Source organism: Thalassophryne amazonica, chromosome 23 (genome assembly GCF_902500255.1).
Source record: "Thalassophryne amazonica chromosome 23, fThaAma1.1, whole genome shotgun sequence".
NCBI lineage: Eukaryota > Metazoa > Chordata > Actinopteri > Batrachoidiformes > Batrachoididae > Thalassophryne > Thalassophryne amazonica.
In genome coordinates, this window is record NC_047125.1 from 29,669,406 (window position 1) to 29,686,961 (window position 17,556).

The 17,556-nt window shown below is 44.0% G+C and overlaps 1 protein-coding gene across 4 annotated transcripts in view; it reads right to left on the minus strand.

Moving 5' to 3' along the window:
- col4a6 (collagen, type IV, alpha 6) overlaps window positions 1–17,556 on the minus strand; it is a 134,867-nt gene that overhangs the window by 49,716 nt on the left and 67,595 nt on the right. For all 4 annotated transcript variants that reach the window (XM_034164131.1, XM_034164133.1, XM_034164132.1 and 1 more), the window contains one exon: window positions 8,553–8,630. In XM_034164131.1, the coding sequence (XP_034020022.1) occupies window positions 8,553–8,630 (78 nt within the window). The remainder of the gene's footprint in view (window positions 1–8,552; window positions 8,631–17,556) is intronic.

Here is a 17,556-nt window from a genome sequence, read left to right on the forward strand (position 1 = left end):
TCTTTGGTCCAGTTCCGGGGTCCGGGCTCCGTGCCAGGGCCTCCCGGACGGTCTTCTCCATGTCCCAGGTGAGGGTGGCCACGATAGTGGACTCCGGAATGATGGGCTCTGGTGGATCCGACAGCTCAGTCTTGACCTCATCTTCATGCACCCGGGACAAGGCATCCGATCTCTGGTTCTTGGTCCCGGGGCGGTAGGTGATTCGGAAGTCAAAACGCCCGAAGAACAGTGACCAGCGGGCTTGCCTGGGGTTCAGCCGCTTGGTGGTCCTGATATACTCCAGGTTCCGATGGTCAGTGAAAACCGTGAACGGCACAGACGCTCCCTCCAACAGGTGTCTCCACTCCTCAAGAGCCTCTTTCACCGCAAGGAGTTCTCGATTGCCAACGTCATAGTTCCATTCAGCTGGGGTCAACCTGCGAGAAAAGTAGGCACACGGGTGAAGAACCTTATCGGTCTCTCCGCTCTGGGATAGCACGGCTCCTATCCCTGAGTCAGAGGCGTCCACTTCAACCACAAACTGGCGGCTAGGGTCGGGCTGCACCAGAACTGGTGCAGACAAGAACCGGTGTTTCAACTCCTTGAACGCGGCTTCGCACCGATCCGACCAGGTGAAGGGGACTTTTGGAGAGGTCAGGGCTGTCAGGGGGCTATCTACCTGACTGTAGCCCTTAATGAACCTCCTGTAGAAATTTGCAAAGCCGAGGAACTGTTGCAGCTTCCTACGGCTTGTTGGTTGGGGCCAATCTCTCACCGCCGCAACCTTGGCCGGATCAGGGGCGATGGAGTTGGAGGAGATGATGAAGCCCAGGAAGGACAAAGAGGTGCAGTGAAACTCACACTTTTCACCCTTCACAAACAGCCGGTTCTCCAACAACCGCTGCAGGACCTGACGTACATGCTGGACATGAGTCTCAGGGTCCGGGGAAAAGATGAGTATGTCATCCAGATATACGAAGACGAATCGGTGCAGGAAGTCCCGCAAGACATCATTAACCAAAGCCTGGAACGTCGCGGGGGCGTTAGTGAGGCCGAACGGCATGACCAGGTACTCAAAATGACCTAATGGGGTGTTGAATGCCGTCTTCCATTCGTCTCCCTTCTGGATCCGAACCAGGTGGTACGCATTCCTGAGGTCCAGTTTGGTGAAAATTTGGGCTCCATGCAGGGGCGTGAACACTGAATCCAACAGGGGTAAAGGGTATCGATTACGAACCGTTATGTCGTTCAGCCCCCTGTAATCAATGCATGGATGGAGTCCGCCATCTTTCTTGCCCACAAAAAAGAAACCTGCACCCATCGGAGAGGTGGAATTCCGGATCAACCCGGCAGCTAATGAGTCCCGGATGTAGGTCTCCATTGATTCGCGCTCGGGACGTGAGAGATTGTACAGCCTGCTGGACGGGAACTCAACGCCCGGGACCAAATCAATGGCACAATCGTACGGACGGTGCGGGGGAAGGGTGAGCGCCAGATCCTTGCTGAAGACATCAGCAAGATCGTGGTACTCAACCGGCACCGCCGTCAGATTGGGAGGGACTTTAACCTCCTCATTAGCGTTTACACCGGGAGGAACCGAGGATCCTAAACAATTCCGGTGGCAGGTTTCGCTCCACTGAGCCACAACCCCAGACGGCCAATCAATCCGGGGATTGTGTTTAATCATCCATGGGAAGCCCAAAATCACGCGGGAGGTAGAAGGAGATACAAAAAACTCAATCTCCTCCCGGTGATTCCCAGACACTACCAGGGTTACAGGTAGTGTCTTGTGTGTGATAAAAGGGAGAAGAGTGCCATCTAGTGCTCGCACCTTCACTGGCGAAGAAAGCGCCACCAAAGGGAGCCCTACCTCCCTTGCTCATCTGCTATCCAGCAGATTCCCTTCTGACCCCGTGTCCACCAGTGCTGGGGCTTGAAGGGTTAAATCCCCGCTCAGGATTGTAACTGGGAGTCGTGTTGAAAGATGCGTATGACCCACGTGAATGTTTTGACCCCCCTCAGCCCAGTCTCTAAGGGCGGGCGTTTGTGTTTTGACCGTTTGGGGCAGACTCTCTGCTGATGCTCACTCGAGCCGCAGACAAACCACTCCCCGCGGACCAGCCTCCTCTGTCTGAATGTGGCCCTGCTTGTGTCCCTAGCACCATCAGCAGGGGGAGCTGTAGCCACACGGAGCGCTGTGGCTGTGGAGCGTGGGGAAGGCGGCTCTCCTTCGGACCCGGGAGGAAGAGGGACGGCTTGTGCCTGACCACGCCCTTCACCTCGCACCCGTCGGCGTTCTTCTAACCGATTGTCCAATCGTATAACCAAATCGATAAGCTCAGCCAAATCCCACGGTTCCTCCTTAGCCACCAGGTGCTCCTTCAGGACCGACGGCAGTCCATTTATGAAGGCGGTGCGGAGCGCAGTCATATTCCAGCCGGATCTCGCAGCCGACTGCATATTCGGCTGCGCTCCGACGCCCCTGTCTCATTGACAGCAGCACGGTAGACGCGGTTTCGCCTCTGTTGGGGTGATCAAAAATAGTTCTGAGCTCCCTCACAAACCCAGTATAAGAGGCAAGGAGCCGTGAACCTTGTTCCCAAAGCGCTGTAGCCCAAGCGCATGCCTCACCTCGAAGCAAATTAATCACATAAGCCACCTTACTGGCGTCAGACGCGTACATCACGGGACACTGTCAAAGACGAGCGAACACTGCATAAGAAAGTCCGCGCACGTCTCCACACAACCTCCGTACGGCTCTGGGGGGCTTATGTATGCTTCAGGGGATGGTGGGGGGGGGGGGTGGTTGAATGACCAGTGGAATGTCTGTATTCGGCACCGGGTCGGCAGGAGGAGGAGCTGCAGCAGCGCCCTGAGCGCGCGCGTCCACCTGCGTGGTGAGAGCCTCCATCCTGCGATTAAGGATGATGTTTTGCTCGGTCATCAGGTCCATACGAGCGGTAAAGGCGGTGAGGATATGCTGCAACTCACCAATCACGCCTCCAACCGACGACCTGTGCACCCTGCTCTTCCATTGGCTATCCAACAGATGGTTGACGCCCCTTGGGATCCATCACGGTGGCCGAGATATCCTGTTGGGGAAAGTGTAGTGACACGGACCCACAACAGGGGGTGCAAATGAACGGTCAATAGATGAGCCAAAAGGTAACAATTTAATGTTGTGAATGTGCACAACGATGATACAGACAATCACAGAATCTGACAGCAGTCAATACACCAAGGTGACGTGTGGGCAGGCTCGAGGATAGAAGACGTCTGTCCTGAGAAGAGCCAGAACCACACGATTTCCACCGCCACAGAACCCGGAGAATACTGGAGCCGCCAAGTCCCGAATTCCCAGGTGATCACTGTCCCCGACTGTCGGATCTGGTACTGCTGGCGAGGAGCACAAACAGTGAGATGTGGGTGTGTGCACACCCAGTAACAAAAACAGTCAGAAGGTGGAAAGTCACCTCCACCTCTAATCACACACATGTGCAGCTCCTGTCTAACCACTTATCTGGTTGGGGTGTGAAGCGAAGCCGTTGCTGATCACACCAAACGCCAATCCCACAGATAGGGAAACACTTACAGGAAAACGGCTGCAAAGAAGTTCAGACTATTAGTCAGTGTTTTCAGTTTAGCAGAGAATTACCTTCACAGGTAGATGATATCTCGGCAGCGAGGTGGAGATGACATCCGGCTTTTATGGAGTGATGAAATGAAGATGGGTGACAGCTGTCATAAGTTGATGTGTGACAGCTGTCACTCCCGGTTGTGTCCGTGGCGGCAGCGCCCTCTCGTGCCTGAAGCCCGCACTTCAGGCAGGGCGCCCTCTGGTGGTGGGCCAGCAGTACTTCCTCTTCTGGTGGCCCACACAACAGAGTCCTCATATTTGAAAAACTGACATTTTCCCCATTATTAATCCTTTCCTCATAAAGATGAATTAGTTAGACATCAAATCGATCATCAAATTTAATTCCAGTTGGCCTTTGAAACAAACTATGAACTGAAGACGGTAACAAGCAAGAGAAACCAGAAGAAACGAAAGTTTGTATAAATAAAGACAGACACAAACACTGACATACAGTAGCTGTCTGTTCTGTCTGTGCACCTCCCAGTCTGTGATCCCAGTGCCTCTGACCTTCTACTCTACCTTGCCCTTTGTGCTGGCTCTGACCTTTGACTTTTCCCAGACTCAAGCCAGAGTACATGCTGACAAAAGCAGATATGTGGGAGAGAAAAGTTCAAAGCTAAATCACATCCTTCTATCAGGTCAAAGGAAGCAAAAGACGAGACGCGTGGGTTTTGTTTGTGGAGACGATTGGCACAATCGGAGGTAAAACGGCTCAGAACCCAACATTTTTATCTGTCTGAACATGAGTGCACGTTAAGATGAAGCCTAAACAAACCATTTTTAGACTGCTGGAGTTCCTGCGTCAGAATGCGGGATGGAGCTGATAAGATTTTAACACCGGGATGCTTTAAGTGCTGTATGTGTGTGGAGGTAAGAACGTCACGTTCATCGGCGTGCATTATAGTGATGCACGTTACATATACTGACGTGCACGCTCAGACGAGTGAATGACGACTATGTTTGGGAACGTATGGAAAAAGATTAAACGACAGCGACAGACAAAAGAGGAGCTCATTCATGGGTATCGTGGAGTTGCACTGCAGCCGCACTGATTATCTGTGTGCTGCTGCACGTTTACCCCCCCAACACACACACACGCACACACAAACACACACACCATGTGGGTTCAAACCCCAATCTTATCTGTGTTCGCTTCCCATCTGTTAGTGGCAACTCCAGGGACTTCCTTAGGTATTGGGGGGGGTTCTTGGTATACTAAATAAATAACTAACTTTTTAAAGGACTGTGTTTCCTATGACCTTTGACCAAACTGCTCCAAAATCTAGCCCCCTCAATATATCCATTTAAGTAATATTCCCACCAAATTTGAAGGAAATCCCTCTAGCCATGTTAGAGTTATCTTGCACCTTTCAGGATCTATCAAATAATGGCAGCGTTTTTGAGAAACAGATCCTCAAAACATAACATTTTGAATGGAAAACTCCCTGGTGGGTTTATTATGATAGTGGGGCTACTGCAATTCTTGGGTGACCTCCATCAAGCCCCATCATAGAGCCGCCTATGCTTTCTCTGAAGTGTCTCAACAATTAGAAATTGAACCATACGTTACAGATTTCTGTAAATAAGTATATTTTGAAGTTCTTATCCCATTGTTACTCCTGTAGAAAACAGCCTTTCAAATCGGGTGCAGCCGACATGACACAATCTGTGCGAACATGATGCCAAATACTTCTTCTGAATGTGCTTCATAATAAAAAAAAACTCTTATACTCAAAGTTACGGTGAAAGTGTGAAACATACTGGACTCTGTCCAGAAATGTTGTGTGTGAGTGTAAAAAAATAATTGTTGAAGAGTGAAACAGCGCCCCCACATGGTAGTTTTCTTGTTGGCAATTTAATTTTTACCTACCGTACTTCCTTTGAATTTTTGTTTTTCTCTTATTTGTGCTTCACTTTAATTGAGTCGCGTCTCCTCTTCCATCTCTTATTTTATATGAACTGAAATATCTGTTGCGTTTGCGCCCGTCTTTGGCTAATCAGGTCTCTCTCTCTTCTCTCTCTCTCATAAAAGGAATTCTACCATGCTCTCCTCTCTGACAGTTTCTTCTTTTTCCCCTCTCTTCGGGATTAAAGTAAAGGAATTCCGTGATGGAGAGATGCAGTCTTTCATCGAGAGGCCCACGAGGAGGGTTTCATCCTCCACTTCTTATCTCTCCGTCCCACCGAGATGTTCATCCACTATCACTTTACCCTCAACTTATATAAAAGGGCGGGCGCTCTGCGCTCTTTTTTCCTCCCCTCTATTCATCCTTTATTCTTGCGTCTCCTTTGTTGTCTGGCTCTCACTGCCTCCCTCTCTCTTCTCATTCTCTCTCTCTCTCTGAGGATTATTCCTCGCGGCTAACGTGCCACACGTCAGCACTGTGCACCGTTTTAGTCTTTCCACCAATCAAAGTGTCCCTAACATTTTTAACAATTTGCTTTATTTACACAGTGACACATCAGAGCGTAAGGCCCAAGACACAACACACACACACACACACACGCTCACTCTGTGATTGGACAGGAGGCTTAACTCTGGACAACACAAAAAACACTGAGTGACCTCACTGGCAACCTGTCAAGATTAGGAAGTCCCCCCGCCTTCTCTCTCTCCCACCCCCCTCCCTCCCTCCCTCCCTTTTTTTGTTTTTTTCTTGACGTCTAGCAGAAGTAAGTCCATCTCCCCAGCTCCTGGCAGTGTCCTTCACAAACCCCTTCACAACTTCATAAGCTTTGGAGTGTTGACCTAACAGCCATTTGAACACACACACACGACCCACAAAACCCACCTCTGACGTCACCTTTTGACCCGTGAGGTTTACCAGTGTGAGAGGATGTAACAGATCCAAAGTAAAACTAGTGCAGGTCGAGCTCCAAACTGAAGACCAACTGCACGTTCTGCACTCTGGGATATATCCACGTCCCCATCATTTACACTCTCAATTAATCACAAATATTTTGCTAATCAATATAAATCTCAGATCATCTCTCTCTCAACCTAATGATTGCAGAGATAATTGCAGGAATTGTTTTTTAGCATCATGCTTTTGTTGATCTCACGTTTTGTCCAGTTATCTCCAAAACATAATCATCTCAAGATAACTGCCTGAGTTTGTTGAAAACCCGTCCAGCTGTTTTTTTTTTTTTTTTTAGTTATCTTGTTGAAACACAAACACACATGCTCAGGATAATGCCCTGCTTCACCGGCACGCAGGGTAATTAAGGCCCCTTGGATATTAATAATAAAATCCAACACACTGTCTGGACTGTGCCGTTTTGGACGTTAGATGACCTTTAGTAGCAAAGTCTTAGCCACGGTTTAGCAGGAGATTAGTACCTACAGATGACGGCTTCTCAATAAAACCATGATTTCCTCTCTTATCTTGTTGGATTTGTTTATCTTATCTCCACCACACGTGCAGCGCCGCTTCCACAGCGAAACCGAGAAAACCTGAACAGGTGACTTCAACTACTTTCCACCTCGGAACCTGAGAGCGGCGACTGAGGACCAACCTCAGCAAGTCGACCCGTAAGTGCAAAAGTAAAACCGTAGAGATAAATAAGCCCCTTAGCTCATGAACATCCCCCAACACTAACAGTTAGGTCAGCTCACGTGCACGTGGCTGTGTCATTTAGCACAGCACAGGTACGACCTCGGCTATATCATTTACTTGCACCTCTCCGTGTGTAATGCCGCCGTGGTCACCGTGTTATTTAGCGATAAGTGGCGTACAGTAGACAGTAAGTGTAGGCTTCTGCGCCAGACAGTAATTGTTGTTTGTATATACAGAGTGAAGCAGCAGCGTGAAGCTAAGCTCACTCAGACACGGGTTCAGAGGTGTCACACGCCTTTTTACCTGATTCTCACATTTATGCCATTTAGAATTTAAACTGTGCCTCGCGATTATCCACACAGATGCCATGAGATTCCGTGCGAGATGCAGCTCTGTGCACCCGGAATGAACTGAGGTTCAGCAGCCTGCTCGAGACAAGAATTTACAGACAGGATTTTTGTCTGTAAGATTGCTGAGAATCATTCAGATGCTTTTTCTAGTCAATTTTGGAGAAGAAAAACATTGCTGTTGTGAGTGAATATTTACTCCACTTTATAATTTGAGAATTTAGCAAAACTTTGAAGACAGCATGAGGTCAAAAGTTCATTGTAAACTCAGCACATATATGATGTTTATCAAAGGTCAGTCGATTTGCTGTTTTTTTGTCCGTCAGGGTAGGTTGACCCCAAAATTTCATTTGGGAAAAGTCAAGGAATCTTATTTTCAATCCGATTTGGACCAAATGCTACACACACACACACACACACACACACACACACACACACACACACATGCAGGTGGGTTCCAGAGTTATCCTGACAAGGTCAGCCACAGGTCAATCATTTGCATGAAGGTCAAAGGTCATATTGCCATATCCCTTCCCATCTTCACGCTCACGGGTCCAACTACATAGCTGCCAAACTTTGACTGTTCTACTTGTCTTGACTCAACAATAAGCTGATAATTTATGCACAGAAACAAAAACTCACTTCTATTTATTTACTATAGATTGTACAGGAGTATCGCTTGTGTTGTGAAGGCAGGTTGGCGTTGACATTTTGGCCATGTGGCAAGTTTCTCTGTGCATGATCCTCCCTGCTGAGGACCCCAGTAGCTGAAGAAGGTCAAAGGGACGCCTACGTTTCAACTGGCTGTGGCACATAGATGAGTATTGGAGAACTGTGAGAATGGACCAGTTGTCAGCCTGGGTGGTTCCCATCCAGGACCCAAGGTGATTCTGAGTTGTCGTGCATACGGTGAAGAATAGCCCCAGCACATGCTCCCAAACATGACTTGACTGGCTGGCTTTTTACTTTTTTATGACCACAAACTGAATTTTTCCCCATAGTGCTGATGTGTAATCCTCTGGGAAGACTCACCCTGCTGCCTTTCTCTGGGATGCACCTGTATCTTCCACTGCAGTCCAATCCTGAGCACGGCTCCAGAGAATGTTCACCCTGCAGACACAGAAAGAGCATGAACTTCAGTGATGAAACCAGAGCAGTGACTGTGGAGGAAAAAAAAAAAAAAAAGGTGTTGAAAGGACAAACTCATACATGAGCTGCAAATTCCCCTGTCGTGCTGAAGGGGGCGTGTGTGAACCTATAAACAATCACACTGGTTTTGGAGACTATATAATCATCACACAGGTCTTTTAATAATTAGCTCAGGCATCAGTGGCATGAGCTTACATAGGTTTTGTTTGTGGATGGGAAGCTCACAGCAGAGAGATCATTTTATTTTACTAATATTTAAGCAGGAGATAAAGACTCAGAATTAAAAAAAAAATCTCTTTTCCAAGACTGTCCTGACCAAGACAGCAGCAAGAGTAACAGTTTCAGACACAGTCAAACATAAAATATTACACAATAAAACTGGGGAATGCTGTGATTGAATAGAATAATGTCCCATATATTTCTGTTGTGTATTTATATATATTATATATATCTGTTGGTCAGAAGGAAGACATCCAAGAACAGCCTTATAAATAAGTATATGCCAAGGTTTAAGTCTGCGGGTAGACAGGGCAGAGGCTTGAATGTGAGGGGATCATCTATTATAAGACCAAGACATTTGTATTAAAAGGCAGAGTCAATGGTGACAGATTGAAGATTCAACACTTTGATTTTGTATTTGAGAACGCGAGTTGAGTTTTGTCAAGATCCAGGACAAGTGTGTTGTGTGGTATTACAAGCAAGGTGTAGCTGATAAGCGCAGAGCAGCAGATCACTGTATCATCAGCATAAAAGAAAAAAATTATATTTGGGACATTTTGTGCAAGATGTGTAGTAAAAAGTAGTGGTCTGAAGACAGATCCCTGGGGCACACCTTTAGAAAGACTCTCCCTGACAGATAGTCAGTAACAGTGACAGATAATAACTAACAGTTTGCTCTGCCAGTCCTATAGTGGGGAGCCTCTGCTTCAGTCAGGCATAATCCACAATATCAAAAGCCTTAGAATGTTAACCACAGAGTAGGCAGAGACATGTGCCTGTGTCTTAAATGTATTGGTGTACTTAAGCATGTTAGTCCATGTGTTGCAGGCATATCAAGATCATTAAATAGCATACTTAAGTACATCCCTGTGAGTGTGAGCAAGTGACCCATGTCTGACAATGATGTAGACTCTCTTTAGAGTCAAAGGTCACCACTGGCATTTCAGTGTCATTGGTTGATGAAAGGGTCTTAGACAGAAAAGGAGGGAGTATGGGAGAGAAAGAGGAACAAGAGAGTGTCAAATGGAGGGTGAGGGAGGTTAAGAGAACAAGAGTGTGCAGTGGTGAGTGTTGCAAAGAAATGCGATGATGATTAGAGTACAAATATATTCTTTTTATAGACTTTAAAACAGAGGTCAACAACTCACAAAAACCCTTGGAAATTATCAGCAACCAGTGTATTTTGGGTCTAAACCCACCTTCATGATGTCACTTGAAAATCCAGAATGTCTAAAAGGGTCAGTAAGATCTGACTACTAACCAGACCTGTTAATTAATATCTCATAGACTTTTGTAAACCTTCACAGTTGGTTATACGATAACAGATCCAGTATTTACATAGTAACTATGTAGTCCGTTTGCACGCTGTGGAGTTAATAGGTCATCAAGGTATCATTCGACTACTACTAAATGCATACTGGGTATTTGGACACCCTACGGATACTTATTTACTGCTACACAGTACGACAGTATGAGTATTAGGATGTAGCCCAGGTCTTAAAGTACACATTCAACAAGTAAGCATTAGCATGGGAGGTAGTAACTGGGAGGCAGCCATCTTATTAGCTAGTCATGTTTCATAAAGGTTTGATAGATTTCTCCTGTTACAATGAATAACTGTTCCAGAAACAGTCATAATACAAGACTAGATTGTAGAAAAATATCACCTCAAGTCATTCTTTTAGTTTTGCCATTATGCTAGCTAACTAATGAGTTAGAAAGCTGACATACTTTTGAGCTTATTTGAAAGCAGATTTCATGAGCGACTTATTTGAATAATTTAGCCTTGCAGTTGTGTCATGTTTTACAGTATTTGGGTATTATATTTAGCGATGCGTTGACAACACGTAGGAAGCCTAATCATCCAATCTTCAAACTTTGAGTCCTCCAAGTTTCAAATACCAGAATGTTATTAGTGAAATTTACACATTCAACTTTTGTCATACAGGTTCTGCAAATTATCAATCGGTTTAACTTGAATTTTTTACAGATTTTCACCGTCACCACGGCTCTGACTTCCTCCAAAAACCCTCCTAATCCAGATCAAACACTTTCTTTCTTTCAAAGGGATTATTAGTGGCATTTCAGACACATGATTTTGAGTTTGACCTCTTAATAGTGTCCAAAAAAACACAAGTCCAAAATAACTCATTGTCCCATTGAGCTACCTGCTTAACGATGAAGATGCACATTAAATGTGGATTCAACTACCTGATAAACAAACTATAATTAAAATGTCTGAGGAAATACCTCTCAAAAAAAATTCTGAGAGTCATCTGAATGTTAAGATAAAACTGCAGGTGCAGAAAGCATGAGAACATAATGAAATGACTTGGTGAAACGACAAGAAAAAAAAGAGAGAAAAATGGAACGCAAGCCTGGCACAAAGAAGAGAGTGAGAGAGGAGGTGAAAGGTCACTGATGTTGGTCTTACTTCCTTCTCTCTGATCTCATCTACTCTCATAATCAGAGTGACAGAAGGGGACAAGAGAGACGGAGACAAATGTAGAATAATGCAGAGTAAAAGCAAGGGACAGTGAGGTGGGGCAGAAAAAAACAAATCCATCTCAGGCCGAGTGCACATTCACCCTAAGGTTTAACACCGACTATTCCAGGTCAGAATCAGAGTTTACTCACTTTTGTTAAAAAAGGAACAAACTATAATTTCTTTTGGAGTAATGATGCTAACAAAACAAACAGAAGCAGGTGAAAATCATACTTTGAAGATTTTAAACCAACTAAAAAAACAAAAAATAAAAAGAGTAAATAAAACAGGAACCAAATGTTACAACCAAATAAAACTAATAAAAAAGTAGACGCAAGATGCCGTATATATGATAGGGGTTAGAAACACACATTAGGAGCATAGCATCTTTGTTGTGTGGGCCGCCAGAAGAGGAGGTACTGCTGGCCCACCACCAGAGGGTGCCCTGCCTGAAGTGCGGGCTTCAGGCACGAGAGGGCGCTGCCGCCACGGACACAGCCGGGGGTGACAGCTGTCACTCATTATCTCTTGACAGCTGTCACCCATCTACACTACATCATCTCACTCCATAAAACCCGGACGTCATCTCCACCTCACTGCCGAGATATCGTCGACCTGTAAAGGTAATACTCTCAGCCGTATCACTGACTGTGTTAAGTAAACTCATTTTTGCAGCTGTTTTCCTGCGGAGTGCTCTATCTGGAGATTGGCGTGACCGGCGACAGCTTCGCTTTACACCCCCACCAGATAAGTGTTTGAGACAGGAGCTGCACGAGTGTGTGTTAGAGGTGGAGGTGGAATCTCCATCATTGTTGTTACTGGGTGTGCACACATCACATCTTATTGTCTCTGCTCCTTGCCAGCAGTACCAGATCCGACATTCGGAGACAGTGGCCACCTGGGGACGCGGGACTTGGCGGCTCCAGTATTCTCCAGGTTCGGTGGCGGAGGAAATCGTGTGGTTCCGGTTCTTCTCAGGACAGACGTCTTCTATCCTCGAGCCTGCCCACACGTCACCCTTGTGATTGACTGTTTGCAAAATTTCACATTCCTCTGTATGGTGGTTGTGCTCATTCATAACAGTAAAGTGTTCATATTCGACTCTTTCATTGTCCGTTCATTTACGCCCCCTGTTGTGGGTCCGTGTCACTACACTTTCCCAACAATCTTAAAACTTATGGTCAGTCAGAAAAGCTTGTTTCATCTTAGATATGACTCAACACAAGATGGTTGCAAGACTCTTTAATTTAACAAGTTTTTATAGATATACGTCTAAAAACAAGTCTTTATATATTACTGAAATGTCCTTTGTTAAGAATAGAATGACTGTTTCTCATATTAAGTCTAATTAGATATGTTGACAACAAATCAGAGTACCGAGTAGGATTTTGCATTTCTGCAAAGAGGTAATATAATTAGGAGCAGAAAACAATTGCAACAACAATTGCGAAAACAAAAGCAAAAATGGAATGCAATATTTGCACCATACCTCAGTATAGCATTACCCTTTCTGGGTGTATTCAAGCCGTTTGCTCAGTTATTGTCCAATCAGAGTACTCTGTGTCAGAGTGCAATTGTCTTTGAGACACACTGTTCTGGGATATAATCCGGCCTCCACCTGAGCAGGGCGTAGATCTTTTCTCCTCCATTTCACTCTGTACACACCCAGAGTGAAGTGAGGGAAAGCAGAAGCAAACAGAAGCTAACCCAATGCTCAACGGAGATAATGCAAACCACGGAAGAATATTTAAATAAAAAGTAAAGACAAGACATGCGCACAATAAAGCATAATGAACTGTTAAATACAGCTTCAAGTAATGAAGCTTTACGTGAAGCCAATGGCTGGAAGGTTCCTAAAAGTGTCAAAACCTTTGTATTCTTCATTAAAATGAAATATTAAGATGGCCAAAGAGATGCTACAAGTGCACACACCCCATCAGCAGTCTTGCATTTATGCAACTGTATGTCTTTTTCTACTTTGTCCAAAGGATTAACATCCAGAAAAGTCTGGAAGAAAGTGTAACATGAAGTCACATACTACAATGTACAAAATGTCTTGACTATCAAACTGTCCAACCATAACAGAATGCACCTCTTTGCCTATGATCCAATACTCTTCATACTGCAGATGGACAACAACTACAAAGTTGGACACCCCCCTTCCCCCAAAAAAGAAACCAAAGTCTTTGGTATGGTTCTGCAATGACTAAACCTATGGACTTGTGAAGATGACATGGAGATGCTGAGAATCTCTTGTGGACATGATGAAACAGGCAAAATCCATCTTTATTTTCAGCTGTCATCTCAGCATTCCAGTGCTCTGAGCCCGATGTTATCGAATCAGTCTCTTCTGTTTGCTCATACTTTACTGTTCAAACACGCTCCTCTACCCACATCTTCTAAAAACCCTCCGTAATGCAGAGCTGTGTAAATCTACAGCAGGTTCATATGCCTCTCGGTGGCAGCCCGTGGGTGCTGGCTGAGGTCTGGACTTGTCCGTTCATTCCTATAGGGTCTGCTGAGCTTATCCAGTTCAAGGTGACGGGTAGAGTTACCAAAACCTCCACTGGCTCAGGACGTATGGCTGAAACAACAGTGGATGGATGATAGCGGAGACCTGCACCGGCACCCGAGTTAAGTTAGGCCCAAACGCCCTTTAGTTGAATGGGGTGACCTGTACTAGCAGAGAATGAAACAGACACCTTTGACACAGGAAAACTAGAGGGGGTGGTCTAGGCTCAATTCCTCCAAATGTCTTCTGCAAACTGTCGTTGAAATTTGACAAATTTTTAACAAATTCCTTCTCGGTTCCACTCCACAGAGAAGCTGTACAGTCTCTCGAGCCACAGCTACAGAAGCCTATGTCACCTGTAACTATGGGTGTCTTGGTGGCTTTCCTCACTTTTTGCACAGTCAGTCACTCAGGTTTTGAGAACTGCCGACTCCAGACAGATTTACCATCCGGTCCAGGACTATCTGTATTTCTTAGTGATTGATGTGAATGAAGTTCAAGGCTTATTGAAAGAAAACTGGACATAAAAGTGACGATTTAGATTTAACTGTGTTACATGAAAGTGTGCCCATATTTATACACTCCAGTATTTGGGGTATTTAATGATATCATATTGTAGTTGTAATTTATTTTTATGATTTAAAAGGCATAATTTTAGAGATAAGAATATGGATGAGCATTATTAGTACATTCAGTTATCAATTCTGCAGCAGAGGAGAAGTAGCGGAGAGATTTTTTTTCCTTCTTTTTGTTCTCCTGCTGTTCCCTCTCACTTATCTTACCTTCTTTCTCCATACTCTACCTCTTCCCACTCCTCTTTTCTCTACTCTTATCTCATCATCCAGCATTTTATCTCCATTTCCCTTTGTTTTCTTTGATCTTACATCTTTATCCACCTCTCCTCATCACTGCCGTCTCTCTGGTCCATGTGTGACCCCGACACCCACCTCGGCGGGACACTACGCAGCTGCGTGTGGGCCTCCAATGCTCCTCCTTTACTTCTGTTTACTCCGAGTCCATGTGAACATGACGGGCTGAGCATCAGCTTTGAATTATGTGTACAAAGAGCATGTCTGCACTTGTGATTACATAAAAGTACTTTTTTTCCTCCGAGTTATGTTTACATTGTGTACTTGTACACAAGCTCACATGCAGTATTTATGTGTGTGACGCAAACACCTCAACAAGGCCACCCGGCTCAAGTCAGATAGCCAAAACCTCGGACCGAGAGCGGAAGTTTGTAAATTCAACTCAAACAGGACGTCACACGGAGACAAACATCACGTCCGATCACTGCCAAAGTAAATTAACAGCTGTTGGTTACAAAAAAAAGACCTCAAGCTGTCAAAGAAGTTTAAAAAAAATTGTAAAATCATTGTAATTAGTTCTTTAAATGTTTGAAGAGGTTTCAAGAGATTTTTATGACCAGATTCAACAATTTTAACGGTATCCCATTAAGCCGGGGCTAATATTGTGCAACGCTCTAAAGTCACTGTATTTATATAAAACCAACTAATGCTTCTTTCCTGGCACAATAAAACTAAGATTTAAAACTCTAATCTCCTTCAAAATGCCATATCTTAATTGTAATCCTTGTATTTACTAAATATGGAGGCAATCTTTTTATATCATATTAATTGTTGTGTAATAAGTGACACACTGGAAGGGTTACTTCAGAATCAAAATCAAGTTTATTGCCAAGTTCTCACATACAAGGAATTTGATCTAGTGTCATTTCTACATAAACAACAATTAAAAAGAAAGGAAAAATACTTCTGTAAGAAGTGAAGGAGTCAAATAGACAAAACTATGTTCACTGTCAAAAAAATATATATGACTATGGGGCTGTGCCCATTCATATAGTTGTAACAGTCTTAACTACAATTTAAATCCCTTCTGGTAATAATATGATAGTTTTGTGTAAGTCTTGTCATCTTTTACTGACGGTTTGTAAATTCCGTGGCACTATACCATATCCAACAAACTGGATACATTACTGCCACCTGTAGGAGGAAGAAACGTCTAATGTTTTTGGCTTTTTCTTGAATTTACCCATTCATGTTGCTTCTTCTTTAATATTCTCTCCCATCTTCAAAAATGATAAATTAGTAAATGTTTCCTGCTCGTATGCAGCGTGCATGTTGAAATCATTAATATCTAAACACGGGACGATGCATTTACCTCTCTCGGACACAGCAACCACAACATGTTATTGCAACGGGACAAATACAGCTGTGAAGAAGTATAAATCTGCACAACTGTAGGCTTCCACAGATAAGTGTATTCATCAAACAAACCTCGAAAAATTTTAACACAATTCATTTTTAAATTTTATGTACATTTGCAATAAAGGGGGAAAATTGGAATGTGTACCGTTAACAGAGTTGTACAAAACATATTGTAGTGTCCCTTCCAATATGGCGATAGTGTTCAAGTCTGTGGCTACTATCTTGCACAGAGGATGTAGTATATCTACAGTATTATATCTATGGCCACATCTTTCAAGCTTTGTGCTACAGCACCACAAAACCAACAGGGTACCTTTAATTCTTACATACAAAATCTTAGATTTTCTCTTTGTTTAAGAAATTTGAGCTGTTGTTGACACCATATTTCGCTGAATTAAATTATTGGTTATATAAATAATTTAATCACGTCATGTTGGGTGTGTGGACGCATATACTGTCGACAGCTTTACAAATGTAGATTTTAATAACTACCATGTACAGTAGTGTTCAGAATAATAGTAGTGCTATGTGACTAAAAAGATTAATCCAGGTTTTGAGTATATTTCTAATTGTTACATGGGAAACAAGGTACCAGTAGATTCAGTAGATTCTCACAAATCCAACAAGAACAAGCATTCATGATATGTACACTCTTAAGGCTATGAAATTGGGTTATTAGTAAAAAAAAAAAAAGTAGAAAAGGGGGTGTTCACAATAATAGTAGTGTGGCATTCAGTCAGTGAGTTTGTCAATTTTGTGGAACAAACAGGTGTGAATCAGGTGTCCCCTATTTTAGGATGAAGCCAGCACCTGTTGAACATGCTTTTCTCTTTGAAAGCCTGAGGAAAATGGGACGTTCAAGACATTGTTCAGAAGAACAGCGTAGTTTGATTAAAAAGTTGATTGGAGAGAGGAAAACTTATACGCAGGTGCAAAAAATTATAGGCTGTTCATCTACAATGATCTCCAATGCTTTATAATGGACAAAAAAAAAACAGAGACGCATGGAAGAAAATGGAAAACAACCATCAAAATGGATAGAAGAATAACCAGAATGGCAAAGGCTCACCCATTGATCAGCTCCAGGATGATCAAAAACAATCTGGAGTTACCTCTAAGTGCTGTGACAGTTAGAAGATGCCTGTGTGAAGCTAATTTATTTGCAAGAATCCCCCGCAAAGTCCCTCTGTTAAATAAAAGACATGTACAGAAGAGGTTACAATTTGCCAAAGAACACATCAACTGCCCTAAAGAGAAATGGAGGAATATTTTGTGGACTGATGAGAGTAAAACTGTTCTTTTTGGGTCCAAGGGCTGTGGACAGTTTGTGAGACAACCCCCAAACTCTGAATTCAAGCCACAGTTCACAGTGAAGACAGTGAAGCATGGTGGTGCAAGCATCATGATATGGGCAAGTTTCTCCTACTATGGTGTTGGGCCTAT